Source organism: Narcine bancroftii, chromosome 2, assembly GCF_036971445.1.
Source record: "Narcine bancroftii isolate sNarBan1 chromosome 2, sNarBan1.hap1, whole genome shotgun sequence".
Classification (NCBI taxonomy): Eukaryota; Metazoa; Chordata; class Chondrichthyes; order Torpediniformes; family Narcinidae; genus Narcine; species Narcine bancroftii.
In genome coordinates, this window is record NC_091470.1 from 146,938,165 (window position 1) to 146,958,892 (window position 20,728).

Consider the following 20,728-nt stretch of genomic DNA (forward strand, 5'->3'; position numbering starts at 1 on the left):
AGATCAGCTTAACCGGTTTTAGACCAATATGTTTCAGAGAGGAAGAAAGGCAATAATAGGAAAGTTTGTGAACCTTGGATGAGAGATTTTATACATTTAGTCAAAAGGAAAGCTGATTGTGGAACTTCATAGTGGGTGACTTGAATTTCCCCAATACTGACAGGACTTCTTTGTGGACCTGACAATTCCAGATATTTTGTGGCATATATAATTAAGGAGTAATAACAAGGAATGTTTCAGTGGTATGGATGATTTCTTAGAACTAGGATTCTATTTTAATTTTTTTTTTGCTTGAAGAAACACATGCTTGATTTTCGGTGAGATGTATATACAGTTGTCTTGAATTATATATTTATTCCTTATTTTTTTAAGCATAGTGGCAGTTGAAATTTTATGAGTCTCATTGTAGAAGCTGTGAAATGGGTAACCTTTAAGTATAGCAATGTTTCTGTTTTGTTACATAGCAACCCAAGTTTGTGTGGTTGCATAAATTGTTAAATATGGTGTGAACAAAATCTTCCATTGCAAATGACACATGTTGGAGCTATTTTTGGGCAACCCAAACTATACAATTGTATTCAACATGGTATGGCCAATTTAAAAATGGTCAGATTCGTTACCAGTGAGGTTTGGTTATTTTTTAAAAACTCTACAGTATTGAGGCTGATGAGGTTCATTCTAGTTTTATAGGTTCCTAAGTGGCCAATAAGGCTCGTGTAGTGGTATGTTTCTGTGGCTGCTGACGCACTCCCTATGGATGGCTTCAATATCACCCTGAATGCTCCTTTTCCACTTCAATGGTCATGGGCCAGAGATTCCCAGAGGTCATTGGGGTTGTTCACGTTCTTTAAATTAACTGAGCATATTTTCAAATCTTACTGTCTGTCCACCTGGTGATCTTCTCCCTCTGTTTCTGTTGGCGGATATTCGAATATGGCCAGCCTTTTGTCGCCTACTAAAGCTGATGTCAGTGATTTGGTTTGGCAGAAGACCTTGAGATTGGTTTGCGTATTTTTTTCAATGAATTCAAAGACTTTTCCAGACACTTGGTTGATGGTATTTTTCTGGACCCTTGAAATGCCTGCTATAAATAATCCAGGATTCCGAAATGTAATATAGAGAAGAATAGGTCAAGCCTGAAATGTCAGTCATATATCTTGACCTTTTATAGATGCTACAAGACCTACTGAATTTCCCTAGCATTTTGTGTTTTTACTGGAAAGAAAACCTAGTTCAATAGAAGATGGAAAACTTGGACTTGTGGTGCTTGCCTATGAAAGATCTTCTGGAATCCAAACCAAATTGACTCCAGTGTGAATATAATTTAACAGTAATTCTTTTTTTTGGATTCTGGTAGTTAACCAGAATGTGATGGGGCAGGCCGGGGGTGGAGGTGGGTGCGCGGAGAATGGGCAGTTTACCTGTTGGAGTAAAACATGAAAGCCTCCAGATGCCATGATTGAAGTAAAAACACGATCTGGAGAAACTCAGCTGGTCAAACAGTGTATAGCAAAGATAAAGATACAGAACCAATATTTTGGGTTTGAGCCCTTCATCAAGGTGTGGAGAAATGTAGGTTGATGCCCTACCGACATTTTGCTCAGAGCTTGCTGAAGGGCTCAAGCTCGAAACATTGGTTCTGAATCTTTATCTTTGCTATACACTGTTTGACCAGCTGAGTTTCTCCAGATCGTGTTTTTACTAAGTTTACCTCTTGGGTTGATCACGATTTTGAGGATGACTCGTGTCTCTAAAATTTAACTCTCTTGATTCATATGAATAACAAATGTACATTTGCTGGCAAGTTATATAAATATTTCACTTGTCTGATATTGCTTGGAAGTGATGCCAAATTGCTGAGTGATGAAATGCCAGTTATAAATTGCACAATATATTGTGCTGTTAAGGCTTAAGATATTCTTAGCTACTTCCTGCTTTTACTAATTAATGCAATTAACCAGGTTACGGTGAATAGGGTAACATCTTCATAGAGCATTTGGCACAGATTTGATAAGATTCCATCAGTACTGGAATTCAAAAAATATTAATGGCATACATAGAAAGCAGCAATTTGGTTCTTTGTACCTGGAATTGCTGTTTGAAATAACAATGCTTTTAATATTACATCTCTATTTTCATGTATTAGCCTGAGTTTTTGTTCTATCCAATTTGCTTCAAGATATTTATAGAATTAGTTTCTATAGAATTAGGTCCAGATCCAAACAACTGAAAATTTCAAGCCTTTGAAATGTTGATTATGAAGTGATCACTCCGGAATTTGTTTTAAATGCTGATGCTTCCAATACTGCAACCACAATTAAGAAAAATAAATGAAAACAATATAATAGGAAATTGTAGCTCTTGTGAAAATTGGATTTCAGTAAACCGTAGCTGATCTCCTGAGAAATGGAAAGCAGTTTTTCATATTTGAAAATGCTTATGAAGTATCCATTGGACTTTTGCTGAGTGCATTCTGACTGTGGGGGAGAGAACTGAGAGGAGGATGAAAAGATGCACTCTGAGCAGTTTTCAAGCAAGTTGGCGGCACAGTGAGCGTCGGTCGCATTTAGCAAAAAGCTGTTACAGTGTCCGCCACTGGGACCGGCGTTTGAATCCCACACTGACCGTAAGGAGTTTATACATTCTCCCCATATCTGCGTGATTTTCCTCCGGGTGCTCTGGTTTCCTCCCACCGTTCAGAATGTACCAGGGTATGGGTCAATTGGGTGTAATTGGGCAGCATGGGCTTGTGGGCCGAAAGGGCCTGTTACCATGCTGTATGTCTAAATTAAAAATTAATATAAATTAAATATTAAAAAGTGCAAATTGCAAAGCTGTAACTGGTGTGAGCATACCTGATGGTTATCCTGTGTGAACAATGATTGGGCTGCTGTTGAATGTCTTCGATGATTCATTTTAACCTCCAGCTCGATTGCAACGAATAACCAGACGAGTTTGTACATTGTTTTGTATGGCTGTTTTAAAGATTGTAATTTCCCATGAAGGCTAGAGCATGGGGAGTTTGGAGATAGGTTTGTGCTTCATTTGACTCGTACATGGCTTTGTTGGTGAAAAGGATTCAGAAGTGCACCCTTTTCTCTCTCTTTCTCAGTCTTAGATTTGATAAACATTAAAAAGCAGAAGGAAAATAAGATATGCTGTGATTTTCTTAGCAATGATTCCATTCCTTATTAAGTCATGAAATTCTGCTTAAAATAAATACCGTGAAGCCTCTTAGAATTGCCTTTAAAGTAGAATTAATCCTCATTTGGTATTAAATGTTCAAACCCAGCATGTTTATTCTTACTGTGTCTGGGTTATGTAGAGCTGAGTTCTCCCTTGTATTTGGCTCATACTTTGGAGTTGGAAGAGGTGGTGATGTCACTGAGCCATACACAAGAATCCTTATTCCCCAATTACTACTTCCTGCACAGTAGCCATGGGAAGTAAACTGATCGAGCTGTGCCATTGTTGTGATGAGGTGCAATCAGCTTCTGAACTTTATATAACCTTCCTTTTCCTCTTGACCAAATGTATAAAGTCCCTCTAATCCAAGGTTCCCAAACCTTGCTATTATGGCCTTTCTTCCTCTCTAAAGTATGTTTGCCCTGAACCCTAATTAGCTGGTCTTTAAATGACTCCCACACTATACACTAATATAGTGGATATACACTAATAGTCACTCCCAATCTATTCTCCGCAACTCCTTCCCAACACTGTTGAAGTTGTCATTTTCCTAATTTGGCACTTTCCCCTGACATCCTCAGCCATAACCGTCATAAAACTTAAGGAGTTATGATCACTGTTCCCAAACCCACTCCCATTGAAACCCCAAACATCTGGCCAGGCTCATTTCTCAATACAAGTTCTTTCCCATAGTAGACTATATGCATACTATGTCAAGAGATCTTCCTGGATGTGGCTACAAAATCCTGCCTCATTTAAAAACGTTCAATGCTGGAGAAACTTGGCAGGGCCTTTATATTAGCAAAGGTAAAAATACATAAAGGAGCAAAGGTGGTCAACGAAGTGATCTCCCAATCTGTGTATACAGGGCTTTCAAGTGAAGCAACAGGTCACTTGTGTATCCTCGGGTCTGCTTTACTGCACCTGGTGCTCCCTTTGTGGCGTCTACATTGGAGAGATTGGACACAGTTTGGGAGATCGCTGAGCACCTTCACTCTGTCCACAACAGTGACTTCCCAGTAGCTAACTGTTTCAGTTCTGTGTCGCACTCCCATACATGGTAGTTTGTCCGTGGCTTTGTGTACTATCCCACCAAGACCACCCGCAAATTGGAGGAACAACACCTGATTTTCTTTCTGGGCACTAACCGACTTTTCTGGTTTCTGCTAAACTGCTCTCCTCTTTCCTTCCCCTTTCCAGATCTCCTCCACCTAGCCATCCCTCCTTCCCTTGATTGCTGATGTCTCCTCCCTCCCTTCTCCACCTATCACCCCCTGCTTTTGTCAACACACACCCTCCCCCTTTACTTTTTTGCTTGGATGCCTGCCGACATTTATCCATACTTGGATGAAAGGTTGGTTATGTGACTTTGCCATTGCTATATAAAGGACACTGTTTGACCTGCTAAGCTTCTCCAGAATTGTGTATTTTTACTTCAACCACAGTGTCTACAGAATTTCATGTTTTAATTCTGCCTCATTTAAGCCTCTTGGAATCAAGGAAGTATTGGGGAAATACGAGCCATCCACTGTGACTTTCCACAATCTGACTACGTATTTGTCCCTCTTTCTCCTGCTGCCTATTTCCCTACACTGCCTTCCTCGTTGTTGCCTTGAGGGAAGTACTAAAGACTTTTTGCAGGAAACTGGAGAGAAATTTCTCAGATGAATCAGCTTGATCCTTTCCAAAATTACTTGCAGAACTTAATAAAATGATATTGATGGTCACTTGGCAATCTTGCAGAAGATGCGAGAACACAAAGAAGAAATTAGTAATATGGAGAAAAATGGGGGGGGGGGGGGGAATTCCTTGCCTCGAGGAAGTGTTCCTAGTTGGATAATTTCTCGTGCATTTTCCACTTCCCAGAATGACTGGGAAAAGATGTATGGTGTCAATTAGAATGATGTAGTTCAGTTTACAAGCCATCCAGCAGATGATGCTCTAACCTAATATTTATTCTGTTTGCAGTCAAACTCGGCTCCAGGGAGGGAGGAAGGTGTGCCAAGGGAACAGCTGGTAAGTCATCAAACACTCTTGAAACTGTGTTTATGGAAAGTTTTCACCACAATAGCCTACTCATAAACAATGTTTTAGATGAGAAATTACTTTCTTAAAAATTCCATAGAACTTTGAGTCTTTGTTTACCTTGTGCCAATCGAGGGAAAATTGTGTTATGCAGTTTCAGGAGATTGTTGACTTATCTACAAAAACAAGTTGTGTCATTATTGAAGCCTCACTGAACGTTTTTTTATTCATACATCAAATCTGTCTGCCACTGGCAAAATCTCCATTTACTGACTACTGCTAATAACACTGGACAAAAAAAATGTTTTCAAAAGATTTGCTTCCTGGAAAAAAAGTTGGGGATTATGAAGGACAACTTCAAGCTGAACACAAAGGTCTTTTCAGATTTGCTATATCACATAGGAACTTGGAGAAGCATTAAATTAATTTTTATTGAATTTATTAGCATGTTTAATCACATAATGATGCTGACACGTTGTGTTAGTTCAACCGACCTAAAAAACGTTTTGCTGCTGATTTTCAATTGTACTCAACATCTGATGCCTCTCGTGTCAGCGTCCAGAATTAGTCGGCCAGAATTGATTGATTCCAGTTGCCCTGATGCTGCTTTTCCAGGGTTGCCATGTCCTGGTGAAACCTTTCACTGTGTTCGTCACTGACTGCACCAAGATCAGCGGGGAAGGAGTCAAAGTGCAAATGCAGATGAATTTTTAATGACGTGTTGCACTTCGGGGTTTTGTATGCTTGAAGCATACAAATCACAAAAATAGGTTATATCCAAAAAAAGGTACGTAATAGGAAAATTTTAAGGTGATTTTTGTAATCAGCAGCCCAGGATCTATAAATTGCATCCACAAGTGTTCAGGAAGCATTTTCCAGTGTTATTTTCTTGAGCAGGTCGGTGGTGGACTTGCTGGCCTGAACAGCTAAAATCAGATGGTGAAATACTTTTCCAGTATTGTAGGATAGAATTCCAAGAATTTGATTTTGCAGTGCTGAAGTTGTATTTCCAAGTCAGGGTGGTATACACAGGGGAAATCATGTTTGTTTAGCCGACACCTATCATGGTGGGTATCAGCACCTAAGTTTTTTGGTAGTGCAAAGTTGTCAATGAATCTGGGGGATTTGTCAATACTATTTCTGCATTGCTTGTGTTTGCCATCTAAATGGCGATTCTTTCTTAAACTTTGTGAAGTCCGCATTATTCATTGGCATTGCTTCACTTTTATTTGTGTTGATCTTGTACCTCGATACTTCTCCATATTCCTTCAATTTCCTATGTAATTCTTTTATTGATATTTCTGGTTCTGTTAAGTATATTATGACGTCATCTGCAAATATTCCTTCTCTTTTATTTTTATCCCTCTTATTTTATTTTCTGTTCTTATCAGTTCTGCTAGTGGTTCTATAGCTAACGCGAATAGTGAGGGAGATAGTGGACATCCCTGCCTTGTTGATCTGCTTAAGTTAAATTGTTTTGATATATATCCATTTACTGTCACTTTCGCCAATGGCCCCTTATATAATGTTTTAATCCAATTAATATATTTCTCTGGTAGGCTGAATTTTTATAGTACTTTGAATAAATAATTCCATTCTACTCTGTCAAAGGCCTTCTCTGCGTCTAAAGCAACGGCTACTGTTGGAGTTTTATTTCCTTCTACTGCTTGAAATAAGTTAATAAATTTACAGATATTGTCTGTTGTTCATCTTTTTTTAATAAATCCAGTTTGGTTCAGATTTACTATTTTTGGTACATAGTCGGCCAATCTGTTTGCTAATAGTTTAGCTATTATCTTATAATCTGTGTCTATATGATGCTGGTGCTAGTGGGTCTTTCCCTGTCTTTGGTATTACTGTAATTATTGCTGTTTTGCATGAATCTGGTATGCTTTGTGTTTTCTCATTCTGGTTCATTACTTCCAGGAGGGGAGGAATTAATAAGTTTTTAAATGTTTTATAGAATTCTATTGGGAATCCATCCTCTCCTGGTGTTTTATTCTTCGGTAGTTTTTTTAATATCTCCTGTAATTCTATTTCAAATGGTTTTATTAATTTATTTTGCTCCTCTGTTTGTAATTTCGGTAGTTCAATTTTAGTTAGAAATTCATCTATTTTGTCTTCTTTCCCTTCATTTTCAGTTTGATATAGTTGCTCGTAGAATTCCCTGAAGTTTTCATTGATCTCTGTTGGATTATATGTAATTTGTTTGTCCTTTTTCCTTAATGCCAATACCATTCTTTTAGTTTGTTCTGTCTTAAGCTGCCACGCTAGAATTTTGTGCATTTTTTCTCCTAGCTCATAATATTTCTGTTTTGTCTTCATTATGTTCTTCTCCACCTTATATGTTTGTAGTGTTTTATATTTTATTTTTTTATCTGCCAATTCTCTTCTTTTAGTTGTATCTTCCTTCATTGCTAATTCTTTTTCTATATTTGCTATTTCCCTTTCCAACTGTTCTGTTTCCCGATTGTAGTCCTTCTTCATCTTAGTTACTTAACTTATGCCCTCTGATAAACGCTTTCATTGTGTCCCATAGTATAAACTTATCTTTCACTGATTCCGTATTTATTTCAAAGTACATTTTAATTTGTCGTTCAATGAATTTTCTAAAATCCTGTCTTTTAAGTAGCATGGAGTTTAATCTCCATCTATACATTCTTGGTGGGATGTCCTCTAGCTCTATTGCCAATAACAGGGGTGAGTGGTCCGATAATAGTCTAGCTTTATATTCCATTTTCCTAACTCTCCCTTGAATGTGGGCTGATAACAGGAATAGGTCTATCCTTGAGTATGTTTTATGTCTGCCCGAATAATATGAATATTCCTTTTCCTTTGGGTGTTGTTTCCAAAAGTTGCATTTCTTGCATCGATTTAATTATAAATTTGGTTACTTTGTTCTTTCTGTTAGTTTTTTTTCCAGTTTTATCCATGTTTGAGTCCAAATTAAGGTTAAAATCCCCTCCTATTAGTATGGTCCCTTGCGTATCTGCGATCTTCAAAAAGATATCTTGCATAAATTTTTGATCTTCTTCATTAGGTGAATATACATTGAGTAAATTCCAAAATTCTGAATATATCTGACATTTTATCATTACATATCTCCCTGCTGGATCTATTATTTCCTCTTCTATTTTGATTGGTACATTTTTATTGATTAATATAGCTACTCCTCTGGCTTTTCAATTGTATGATGCTTCTGTTACATGTCCTATCCAATCTCTCTTTAATTTCTTGTGTTCCACTTCAGTTAGATGTGTTTCTTGTACGAATGCTATATCAATTTTTTATTTTTTCAGTAAATTTAACAGTTTCTTCCTTTTGATTTGGTTATGTATTCCATTAATATTTAAAGTCATATAGTTCAACATAGTCATTTCATACTTTGTTTATCTTTCCTTTCCGTTTCCTCATCACCACCTTTCCTTCTTATCCATTTCTGCTTTCTTTTTTTTGAACACATTATAAGACAACATTTCTAAAACATAAAATATTTCCACTATTCTCATATCTAAAATTCCTTTAACCCCAATAGTCCCTCCTCTTTCTGAGTTGCCCTTTGTCCCTTGTCGGGCAACCACATCTCCCCTCTCCATTTGGATTTGCGAATCTGCTCGCAAGCGTCAACTGATTTCGCAGTGACTGTAATTCTTCCCCACCCAGCCTCCCCAGAAAAGATTTTAATCTTCATATATAACAAAGGTCACTCTCTTAATTCCCTCCTTACGTCCTTTCTTCCCTTTCTTTCCCTTCTTAGTTCTTACTTATACTCAATTTTTTATATATATATGTGTGTATATATATATATATATATATATATGTGTGTGTGTATATATATATATATATATATGTGTGTGTATATATATATATATATGTGTGTATATATATATATATATATGTGTGTATATATATATATATATATATGTGTATATATATATATATATATATATATGTGTATATATATATATATATATATATATATATATATATATATGTGTATATATAGTTTGTTGTCATTTTTGTTCTTGTTACATCTCTTCATCTCTCTGTCCGTTTTGTAGTTGTTCTGCAAATTTTGGTGCTTCTTCCGGATCCGAGAATAGATTGCTTTGTTGCCCCGGAATAACTAAGTACCGCTGGGTATTTTAACATAAAATTATAACCTTTTTTCCATAGGGTCGTTTTTGCTGCATTGAACTTCTTCTTCAGGAGTTCAAAACTTATATCTGGATAGAAAAAAAATTTTTGACCCTTGTATTCTAGTGGTTTTTTGTCTTCTCTTATTTTTTTCATTGCCAATATATTTTCTCTTGTTGTATATCTTAGGAATTTTACTAGAATGGATCTTGGTTTTTGTTGTGGTTGTGGTTTAGGGGCTAATGTTCTGTGAGCCCTTTCTATTTCCATTTCTTCCTGTAATTCTGGTCTTCCTAGGACCCTGGGGATTCATTCTTTTATAAATTCTTTCATATTTTTGCCTTCTTCATCTTCCTTAAGGCCCACTATCTTTATATTGTTTCTTCTATTATAATTTTCCATTATATCTATCTTCTGAGCTAAACAGCTCTTGTGTCACCCAACCGGCCACTACTCCATCACGTGACTCCTCTGTCAATACAACTTTATCCAAGTTATATTCTTGTATTTCACGTGATGGAGTAGTGGCCGGTCGGGGAACTCTAGCCCTCTCCAGAAAAGTTAAAAAGAGATAGAGAAAAAACAAAGGCACAAACATAGAAACCACAACAAAGTGAAAGTGAAAGTGTGGAGAAAATGGCAGCGAAGAAAGAAAAACCAAAAACAATGGGAAGAAAAGAAGAAGGAAGGACGTCAGAGGACGAAGGTGAAGGCCTTACTGGTACGAGGAGGCCCGCCGTGGAGAGAGAAGCCCGCTCCCTGAGGTCAGTGGAAACCCCGAACTCGGGACTACAAAAATGGCTCACGGAGCCAAACAAAAGTGCACAACCGCGCAAGACAAAAATAACACTGACAGGAGGGGGGACCAGCTGAGGAAATTCAAGAATATAACTTGGATAAAGATTGACCTATTTCTACTTTTTATCAGATTCTTCTAATTTCTTTTTTAAGTCATCTACTTCCATTTCTATGGCTGTTTCTCGTTCTTCTACCTTGTCTACTCTTTTTCCTATATCTGTCATGATCACCTCTAATCTATTCATTTTTTCTTCTGTACTTTTTATTCTTTTTATTTCACTGAATTCTTGTGACTGCCATTCTTTTACTGTTTCCATATATTCTTAAAAAAAATATATCCATGTACTTGCCCTTCCCTTCATCTTCCATTTCTCTGTGTTCTTCCTCTTCTTCTGAGTCCACTCCAGGATCTGTGTCCTTTACCTCTGTCTCTTCTGGTTTTCTTGTTGGGTTGTTTGTTTTATTTTGTTGGGTATTTTTGGTCTTCCTATTTTTATTAAAAGTGGTGTTGGTCTTCTTCCTCTGGGTTGGTCATCTGTTGTTTCTTTGATTTCTTATTTTTATTCTCTTCCTTCTTGTTCTCGTTATTTTCTATTTTTACCTCTTGCTGTTGTGTCGTAGTTGTCTGTTTCAGCTGTGGAGATTTTCTCCTCAGCTGGTCCCCCCTCCCGTCAGTGTTATTTTTGTCTTGCGCGGTTGCGCACTTTTGTTTGGCTCTGTGAGCCATTTTTGTAGTCCCGAGCTCGGGGTTTCCACTGACCTCAGGGAGCGGGCTTCTCTCTCCACGGCGGGCCTCCTCGTACCGGTAAGGCCTTCACCTTCCTCCTCCGACGTCCTTCCTTCTTCTTCCCGTTGTTTTTGGTTTTTCTTTCTTCGCTGCCATTTTCTCCACACTTTCACTTTCACTTTGTTGTGGTTTCTATGTTTGTGCCTTTGTTTTTTCTCTATCTCTTTTTTACTTTTCTGGAGAGGGCTGGAGTTCCCCGACCGGCCACTACTCCATCACGTGACTCCTCTGTCAATACTATTTTTGCAATCAGCTTTCTGAAATACAAGAATATGACTTGGATAAAGATTGACCTATTTCTACTTTTAAGAAACAAAATGGGTTGAGAGATTTGTATGTTCTTGGTAGAAAATGTATCTTTTTAAATTTAATTTGAATGTTTTTAACATTAAACAGTGAAACACAATACCAGCAAAAATAGTTGCTTTGCAGTTTCTAAATAGACCAGAGGACACAGGCACTCAGCTAAATTTCACATTTGGAATTTTGAGGTTTGGTGCAAATTCCACAAAACTGGAAGTGCTCAAAAGATCAGGCCGCATCTGTGGGAAAGGGGAAGAGTTAATGATTCAGCTCAAAGATGGTGTCAGAATTGATTCTTAACCTTTTCTCTTCTCTACTGTTTCTTTTTGTTGACTTAAATTTGCAGTAAGCTGTTTAGAACTGTGGTTCTACTCTGTGGCAATTTGTGAAATACCACAGAGTATCATTTTAAATCCTTTTATTATTTCTTGAGCTTTGCATCTCCAAATTTAATTTTTCTGAAAAACATTGTTTATTTATCTTATTGGAACCACAGTACATTACCAGTAACTGTAATTGACTATTTTTAAATAAAATTATGTGAGTTAAGAATTTGAAGGTGAAATTATAGGGTTTGGGCTTGTCTTGTTTTTTTTGTGCATGTCATTCATGATTATAATTTTACGTGTCTAATTCTCCTTCATTAACTCATAATTGTTCTGCAGGAAAGGGGGAATTTGCATCTTGCCTGGAGGTGGATGCAGTTTAAATAATTAATTACTGGTATTTTCTGCTGACCTTTCATTGTTTTTGAGAGCAAGAGATTGATGGAAGCTGAGATTTGTTCAGGAGCCATTTTGATGATGATTTGTGTAGAGCCAAGGGTAGTGAAAGGCCTGAGGCCTTTTTAATATATTAATTCTTAGGATGTGGGTGCTGCTGCCAAGGCTACTATTTCCTTCTCTTGGTGCCCTTGAACTGCCACCTTTAGTGGTGAAGGTCCTTCTAGGAATTTGTGCAGTTGATCCTACAATGTTCATGGTAAGAAATTACAGGATTTCATCCTAACAAAGATGCAAAAAAAATGAGGGGCCTTGATGTTAATGGGGTTGGTACTTCAACATGTGGTGTTCAATCCCCTATCGAAGTAGTACTGATAGAATGGTCATTGGAAGTTACAACAGTGTATTTTGAAGAGTCATCATTCTATGCTAGAAATTGATGCAATAAATGATCACATCAGTGGATGATGTGCTCGCCATGTAGGTTACTTTCATGTAGGCAGTAACCAAATTGAGGAAACAAGAAAATTAATCTTGTACAGACAGTAAAAATCAGATTTATTGTCAGAGTACACTCATGACATCACGTACAAACCTGAGATTCTTTATCCTGCAGGCAGGATTACCACTTATTGGTAATGCAAAAAAAATTATATAACATATGTAAATGAATAAAGAAATGTAAACAAACTGTGCAATACAGAGAATTAAAAAAAAAATCAATTATATGCAAAAGTAAGAGTCCTTAAATGAGTCCATAATTGAGTTGTTGTTGAGGAATTTCATGGTGGAGGGGGAGCAGCTGTTTCAGAACCTGGTGGTACTTGTACCTCTTTCCTGATGGTAGCAACAAGAACAGAGCGTGTGCTGAGTGGTGTGGATCCTTGTTGCCGCTGCTCTCTGACGGCAGCATTCCCTTTAGATGTTTTTGATGGTGTGGAGAGTTTTGACTGTGATGCCCTGGGCTACATCTACTACCTTCGCAGGGCTTTGTGCTCAGGAGTATTGGTGTCCCCATACTGGATCGTGATGCAGCCAGTCAGCACACTTTACACCACATATCTGTAGAAATTTCCCAGGGTTTCTGGTGTCCTACCAAACCTTCGCCAACTCCTGAGGAAGTAAAGGCTCTTTTGTGAGGTGGAAACGAGAATGCCAGGGAGAAACAAGGAGAATGGAAGGATGTGGCCAGGTGGTCGATTAAAGAAGTAACTGTGGTAAGCATCTGGACCTCCTCCATTTTCTAATGATCTGACAGTCAACTTTCCCATCCCTCTTGCATATTTGCCCAATGCATGAATACTGAAAAAATGTGTAGGCAAGCTGGATAAAAATCACTTTCATTGAATCCTTTATCACAAATACCTAATGAGGCAGAAACTTTACAAATAAATTGAATTGGAGAATCAAGTGGCAGTAGTTATGGCTTAATGCACCTTGAAAACCAGTTAACACTAAATGCAACAGAATGCAAGTTTTCTACAGTTTCTTTTATGTGAGAATAATTATTTTGTGGATGATCTAAAACAGAGGATAAATATTCAACAGAAGATGCATTATGGTAAGTTAAATAGGACTGGGACATATGCAGTGAATGGTAAGGCACCAGGAAATATTGATTGACACAGAGGCCGAGAGGTCCAAATTCGAAGTTCTGCACAAGAGGCAACGTGAGTGGATAGGGTGGTGAAGAAGGAAAATGATGCACTCTTGCAGCACTGTCCGTAAGGAGCTTGTACTTTTTCTCTGTACCTACATGGGATTCCTCCGGGTGCTCCAGTCTCCTCCCACATTCCATAGACGTACAAGATTAGTAGATCACTTGGGTATATTTGGGTGGCATGAGCCAGAAGGGCCTGTTACTGTGTGGTATTTCTAAATGAAATTAAATTAAAAAATTTTAAAAAGCCTACAAAATTCTCATCAATTCATTGATTATGCTGGAGTAGAATAGAGAGTGGCAAATCCTGCAGGGATGCCAGGAATTCACGAGAACAGTTTAGGATTTCTGTGCATGGGCATAATCCAGATGTTGTTGTCAATTTGAAGGCAGAAAAATGGCAAACAATGACAGTTTGCTATCATTAATGAGGTACAATCCGGGCCATTATTATGGTACTTGGCTGACAAGGTGGCAGTAGATCATTTTTCTGGCAGGGTGTTAATTTATCCTGTAATGCACATATGCACACTACAAAAAGCTGCTATGGGGCCTAGTGAAACTTGTTTTTATTGCCACCATCTCTAAGGCTGAGTTGTATTATTTGTGTGAGAGATGCTGAGAAATGATGTCCTTTCTGAGACTGCAACATCAAGATTGGCATTTTTGAAATCTATATTGTTTTGCAATTTTAAACCAACTAGAAATATCTTGCCACTTATAGAACTCTCGGTAAATTATTTGTAAAAGCAAATTGTGTTGTGACAATGGAACTGTGACTCCTACATTTAAACCATCACCACCTGCTGAGGAGTTTTTACTGATGCTGTTGTATATTGTTGGAATTGGCAGAATTTCTCATTCATAGTTTGGCATCATTTGTGAAGGGACATTAAAGATGAAAACAAAGAAGTTGGCTACTTGCCATTTTGTTTTTGGTGACTCTTCCTGAGTGTACTGACTAAATCTATCCCACTGCCCCACAACCTCTCTGGCCAGTCTTTCTTGGTCATGTAGCAACCTTTTAATACACTGCACAAGGAACCCTTTGCCTTGACTTTCTTAATTTTTATAGACCTCTCATCATGCACTGCTTTGCAAAAATGATCTGTTAAATTTCTTCTTTGATTAAGAACAACACAGTACAGGCCTTTCACCCCTCAATGTTGTGCTGACCCATATTTTTTTAAAAAGTACTAAACTCTCGCAACCCCATAACCCTTTATTTTTCTTCCTTCCATGTGACTGACTTAAGAGTTTCTTAAATGCTCCTCAAGTTTCAGCCTCCAGCTCCATCCCTGGCAAGGCATTCCAGGCACCCACAGCTCTTTATATTTTACTTTAAAAAAAAAGTACCCCTGATGCCTCCCTTAAACTTCCCTCCCTTCATTTTGTACATATGTCCTCTGGTGTTTGCTATTCCTGCCCTGGGAAGCGGGTGCTGGCTGTCCACCCTAACTATGCCTCTCATAATCTTGGAGACTAAGTCTCCCCTTGTCCTTCTGTGTTCCAAAGAGAAAAGTCCAAGCTCTTCTAACCTTGCCTCATGAGCCTTGTTTCCCAATCCAGGCAACATCCTGGTAAATCTCCTCTGCCCCCTCTCCATAGCTTCTACTTCATTCCTATAATGAGGTGACCAGATCTGATCACAATACTCTTAAGTATGGTCTCACCAGAGATTTGTAGAGTTGCAACATGATCTCTCTACTCTTGAATGCAATCCTCTGACTAATGAAGTCCAGTATCCCAGAGGGCTTCTTAACTATCTTATCAACTGTGCGGTGACCTTGAGGGATGTATGGATTTGCACCCCATGATCGTTCTGTTCGTCCATGCTTTTAAGTAATTGACCATTAACCCCGTACTCAGCCTTATGGGTAGTCTTTTCAAAATGCAGCACTTGATCCAGATTCAACTCTTTCTGCCACTTCTCTGCCCAATTCTGCATCCAGTTTATTTCCACCCCCCCTTGATATCACCCCTTCCTACTTTAGCCTCAATGAAAGGTTCCGACTTAAACATTGATTGACTATTTCTATCTATGATGTTGCCTGACCTGCTGAGACCCTCCAGCTTCTCTTTGTTCACTCAAGATACCAGCTTTGTCAGTTGTGCTTTTCTGTTCTAATAATTGAGGGCTTGGTTTCCTGCAGAAGATCTTTGAAATTGGCATGTTATTCTCATCATTAAATAATGGAGCCTTTCCCTTTTTCTGAATTATAACTTGTGGAGCTGTAATCTTGAAAATGATATGGAACTGTAAATTTATGTTGTTTTCTTGACTGGGTATATTGGCCACGAGAAGCAAATGACTCAAGTTACATCCAATGCTCTTTTTAAATTTGGAGGAGTGAAAGAGTGTAGTTGGTTAAAACCTATTTTTCAATCTTTTGAGGCTTCAACTCCAGCCTAATTCAGGCTGCAAGGACCTTGTCTTGAGCGACAAAGTTTGTTAGTCAATGAAGTATAACACTTTCTCCCCATGTTCACGAGAATGTGAACTGCGTGCTCCTTCCTGTTCAGTTGAACTGTAATGATAGCCACGTGAAGGACATTTCCAAGCTTAGAGTTCCAACCTTGCTCTGCATCCTATTTTTTTTGCATCTAACTTGGGAAATAATGCTCAGTTAGTAAAGCTGATAAACTCCCTTTTGCAGATATTTGTAATACTGAATGCAATATATTTTTTCCCGATCAACTCTTGACTCAGTGCTTCCTGCTACTCTCATCCAAGATGTAGCAGATACAATAATAGGACCACTTCTTCTAAACATTTGCCAAGTTTGTGTGGTGAGGTCATGATGATGAGTGATGGAGCAGCACATGGCTTCGAGTCCTGTGTGGATTTTTGTAATTGGAGAGGGAGGAAGTGGAAGCAGAATTCAGCTAGTTATTTGGATGTCATACTTGTAATTCAGTTGTTTTTTTTTAAAGTTTGCATATTAAGATTGGTAGTGGTGGCCTCTTATACTGGTCATACTTTATCATAAATATATTTTTATTCTGTTCTCATTTGTTTGAAGCAAAACATTCTCAGATTGTTCTACAGTTCTCACAAAGATGTTTGTTGCAATGAATTGGGGGTAATTTACTGCTCGATTTGCAAAAGTGCACATCACAATAACCCATTGTGTGCCAAATGGGTGCTTTGTGGCGTTAGCCTATATTTCTGCTCACATAATTTTGTGTATTTCTTTGGATAATTTGTTTCACAACTCAATATCTGTGAGGCAGATATGATTCAATAAACACTTCAGGAAAATATTATTTGTAATTAACAGACCAAAGCAGCCTTCAGTGGTAATATCTTGAGAAACTAGAATGCCATGTCATACTAAGGACCTGTGTGTAATCCCAATTAGGCAGTGGAAGGAATAGCTGGTAACTATATAAAATTATTTTGAGCAACGATTATGAATTCAATAGTTTTCCACAGTGTGATTTGACTACTTAATACTTTGTTCGGTTTGCCATAAAATTTATTTTTATTTGTTGCAACATTGTTCCTTGGATTCAACGTGAAGAAACACGGATCAGCTTGTTATCCTCTAAGCATGAATTCTGAACATTCTGAGAACTCAAAATCAGAGCTTTTTTTTTAAAGCTTACATTAAGTATCTGTCAAAGGGTATAGTCAAATGAAACTCCATAAATCTGGTGAAGTTTTCACTGAAAGCTTCTTGTGGATGTAATTACAAATCATAAGCTGAGTAAAAGTGATAATAGAAGTGTTTTGATTTTGGTAACTACTGGCCTATTCAATCAAATATCTAGAATTTGAATAAATGTTTAAATTTTATTCCCTAATGTGGAACTGTTTAATTTTGTTCAGTGTTGCTTGTGTAAGAATAGGCCCTTTCATACTTACAAGTGGTCGCAGGAATTAATGGCCAACCAGCCTTTAAAGTGTCCAGTGTGAAAGAAAAATTCTCAACGGCGGCATCAGATGACGTCGTCTCATGCTGGGGATTAATGGTGTTGCACTCAGGCAAATGTAGAATGGGCAATTGCATTGAGATTGAAATTACCCAAGTTTTTGCATGAGTTTAGGAATGTGAAGGAAGAATAAATTAAAATGAAGGTATGAACTTTGCCGTGGGAAAGTTGGAGCAGGAAAGAGAGGAAATAAATAGTAATAGCAGACCATTTTTAAACAGCGACGGAAAGTTGGTAGCACTATAGCGCACAATTTATAAAGACCGTGGGTAAAATGATGGCGGTCCTGACTTCCCAGAATACTGTGCAGCAGAGAAACCCCTCCGAGTGCTCTGTGCATGCAGCCATGCATACGGCCCTTTCTTTGCTGCATGGCATTCTGGGATAGCAGGTCTGCCATTGCCCCCCCCCCCCCCCACAGTATTTCTATATTGTGTGTGATAACACTACCAACGTTCCCACACCGTTTAAATTGTATGCAAAAGTGCTATCAACTTTCCCACGGTCTGTATGAATTGTGTGCTATAGCATGACCAACTTTCCCATGCTGTTTAAAAATTGTCAGGTATTACTATTCATTGCTAGCACTTTCCCATGGTCCCTTATAAAGGTTCATATTGGTTGGCACAACACCAATTATGTTATAATTAGGCATGATTAATTTTGTTCAAATATAAGATCATAATACATTGATCAGGATTTAGGGCAGGTCCACCATTACTTGGTGTGTCATGGCGTCACCAGTAGAAGGTTGAACAGCCCTTACCCCAGTGACGGCTCCTTGCAAGTGTGAAAGCGTGCAGTGTCCCAATTAGGAGTGGTCAAAAGTGTCTTTAGTGTGAAAAACCAAACCCCCATTCCTATCCCTGGACACTGAATGGCTGATTTAGTGGGATGCAAGTGTGAAAGCAACTATTGATGGAAATGGGTACAGTAAGGGAAGAGGAGCACTGGCGCAGGGCACCAGAAATCAGGAGACCCCCACCCCCCGTCTGACAAGAAGCAGAAGAGACTGTGACCATGCAGCGGACCAGTTCTGCAGCTGAAGGTAGCGGCTTGCTGGTGTTGAGGCGAGGAACCCACAGAGGCTGTGGGCTGCGAGAGACTGGCTCGAAACTGGCTGAAGGGCTACCAGGTATTGGAACTGGGATGCAAGAGTGCCACCGGCATTGAAGGGTTCCTATTGGCATCCGAAGTTTGAATCTAGAGCTCAGGTTGCTAATGGTTTGGACTGGACTCTGTGTGGCTGCAGAGGCTGTGAGAGCTCTGGAGGCAAATCCATGGACACTCCGTGACTCTAGGGAGGATCTCTCTCTTGCTTCTCTTTCTCTGACTGCATGAGGTGCTTCAGGCAATTTCTGCTGATGGTGAATCTGTCTGCCTTACAGCAGACAAAAGCAATTTCATGTAATATGACTGCTTTCATTACATGACAGTGAATTGAATCTTGATAATCCTTTTAGTTTTGTCTTCAACAGTCTTGTTTGAGGTGCTATCCAAAGCTGTTAAACCAGAGTCTGCAGATGATGGGTGTTACAGAATTATGTAATCTTTAGGTTAAAATTGTATTTTAATAGTAAAGTGGGGTTTATGGGTTTGGAAATGGGATGGGGAAAACACAGAGAACATTACATAATTTCAAAGCAGATACCGAGACTCTGTCAAGTGGGAAGTGAAGAAGCTTGTATCTTTGTTCAGCTGAAAGTTATAAACAGCCATAAAAGAGTTATGATTGTTCCAAAGAAATACTGAACACAATGCACGTTTGCTCAGAAAGACACCTGTGTAAACAGAGCCATTTGCTTTATGAACTGTGTAGAGAAGTCTGAAACCACTGCTGGGTTGTTTTTCGAAAAAGAGCCAGCGGTGATGTCATGTCATGTGATCACACCAGTTCAAGAGAGCATCTCTAATATTGAACCAGATTCATCTGAAGTCAGAAATGCAGTAACCTTCAGTGGGAGGGGTACTGCTTTGCTGTATGCCCTTTGACGGAAGAAACACAAAATCCAGTGACTTTGGAAGAAATTGGCTACTTTGACTCTTTGTCAAGAGAGGGTAGTTCTGCATGTCCATTTGTAATGGTTACTTCATTTATTCCTTGCCTGTGTTGGTGAAATCATCATGTGAAAAACAAGAGAGGAGAATTTGTGAAAAGTCATTCGCATGAAGAACTATTTCTCTAAAAGCAACTCTACAGTAATTTGTGAGTTTTGAGAAGTCTGAATACTTGGTGCCTTGCCAACTTCATAATTTTGAACAACGCATCAAAGACTGAGTTACAACACAAAAGATTTCTAAAGATGCACACGCATGTGCACACTCTTATGCATACTGGGGTTAAGTTTAGAGTTAAGAAGTCTTGTGCTATTAATAGTTATTAATAAAAATGATTGTTTTGAAGATACTGTTGTCTTAGTGAATTTCTATTGTTGTTGGTCTATGTCATAACAGTAGGGTACTGGAGAAGGACCCAGTCCCGAAACCTTGATGGTGTTTGACTCCCTGTGGACAGCCCAGGACATTACAGGCAAAACCCTCCCCACAATCACAAATATCTACAGAGAATGCTGCTGTCGGAGAGCAGCAGCAATCATTAAGGATCCACACCACCCAGCACACTCTCTGTTCTCGCTACTACCATCGGAAAAGAGGAATAGCTGCCACAAGACTCACGTCACCGGGTTCAGGAACAGCTGCTACCACTCACCATCAGACTCAACAACAAACTCAATCAGGAACTCACTTAAGGACTCTTACTTTTGCACTTTATTGATTTTAAAAAAATATCTCTCTGTATTGCACACAGTTTGTTTACATTTCTTCATTTGTTTACATGTGTGCTTGTGTACAATTTTTTGTGATACAGATAAGTGGAAATTCTGCCTTGCCCATAGGAAAAAGAATCTCAGGGTTGTATGTGATTTCATGTATGTATTCTGACAATAAATTTGAAATCTGATACTGTCACCTGCTGAGTTTCTCCAGCACTTTTGTGTGTTGTGCTATCCAAGTGTGGTGATATAAATTAATAATGATGGAACACTATTAGAACTATATGTAGTTTTCCACGTGGCTTCAAGTCCAGTGTGGATTTTAACTTCTCCACCAGTCCTGATAGTATGACTTACACTTGTGCCTTCCTGCAGGGAGCTTCTGTTGTACCAACAGCAC

At 38.5% G+C, this 20,728-nt stretch overlaps 1 protein-coding gene across 2 annotated transcripts in view; it reads left to right on the forward strand.

The window, feature by feature from the left end:
- pex14 (peroxisomal biogenesis factor 14) overlaps positions 1-20,728 on the forward strand; it is a 213,854-nt gene that overhangs the window by 25,917 nt on the left and 167,209 nt on the right. The window contains exon 2 of one of the 2 annotated variants that reach the window (XM_069918487.1): positions 5,155-5,202. The exons of the other annotated variant lie outside the window; for it this stretch is intronic. Coding sequence (XP_069774588.1) covers positions 5,155-5,202 — 48 coding nt within the window. The remainder of the gene's footprint in view (positions 1-5,154; positions 5,203-20,728) is intronic. 2 annotated transcript variants of the gene reach the window in all.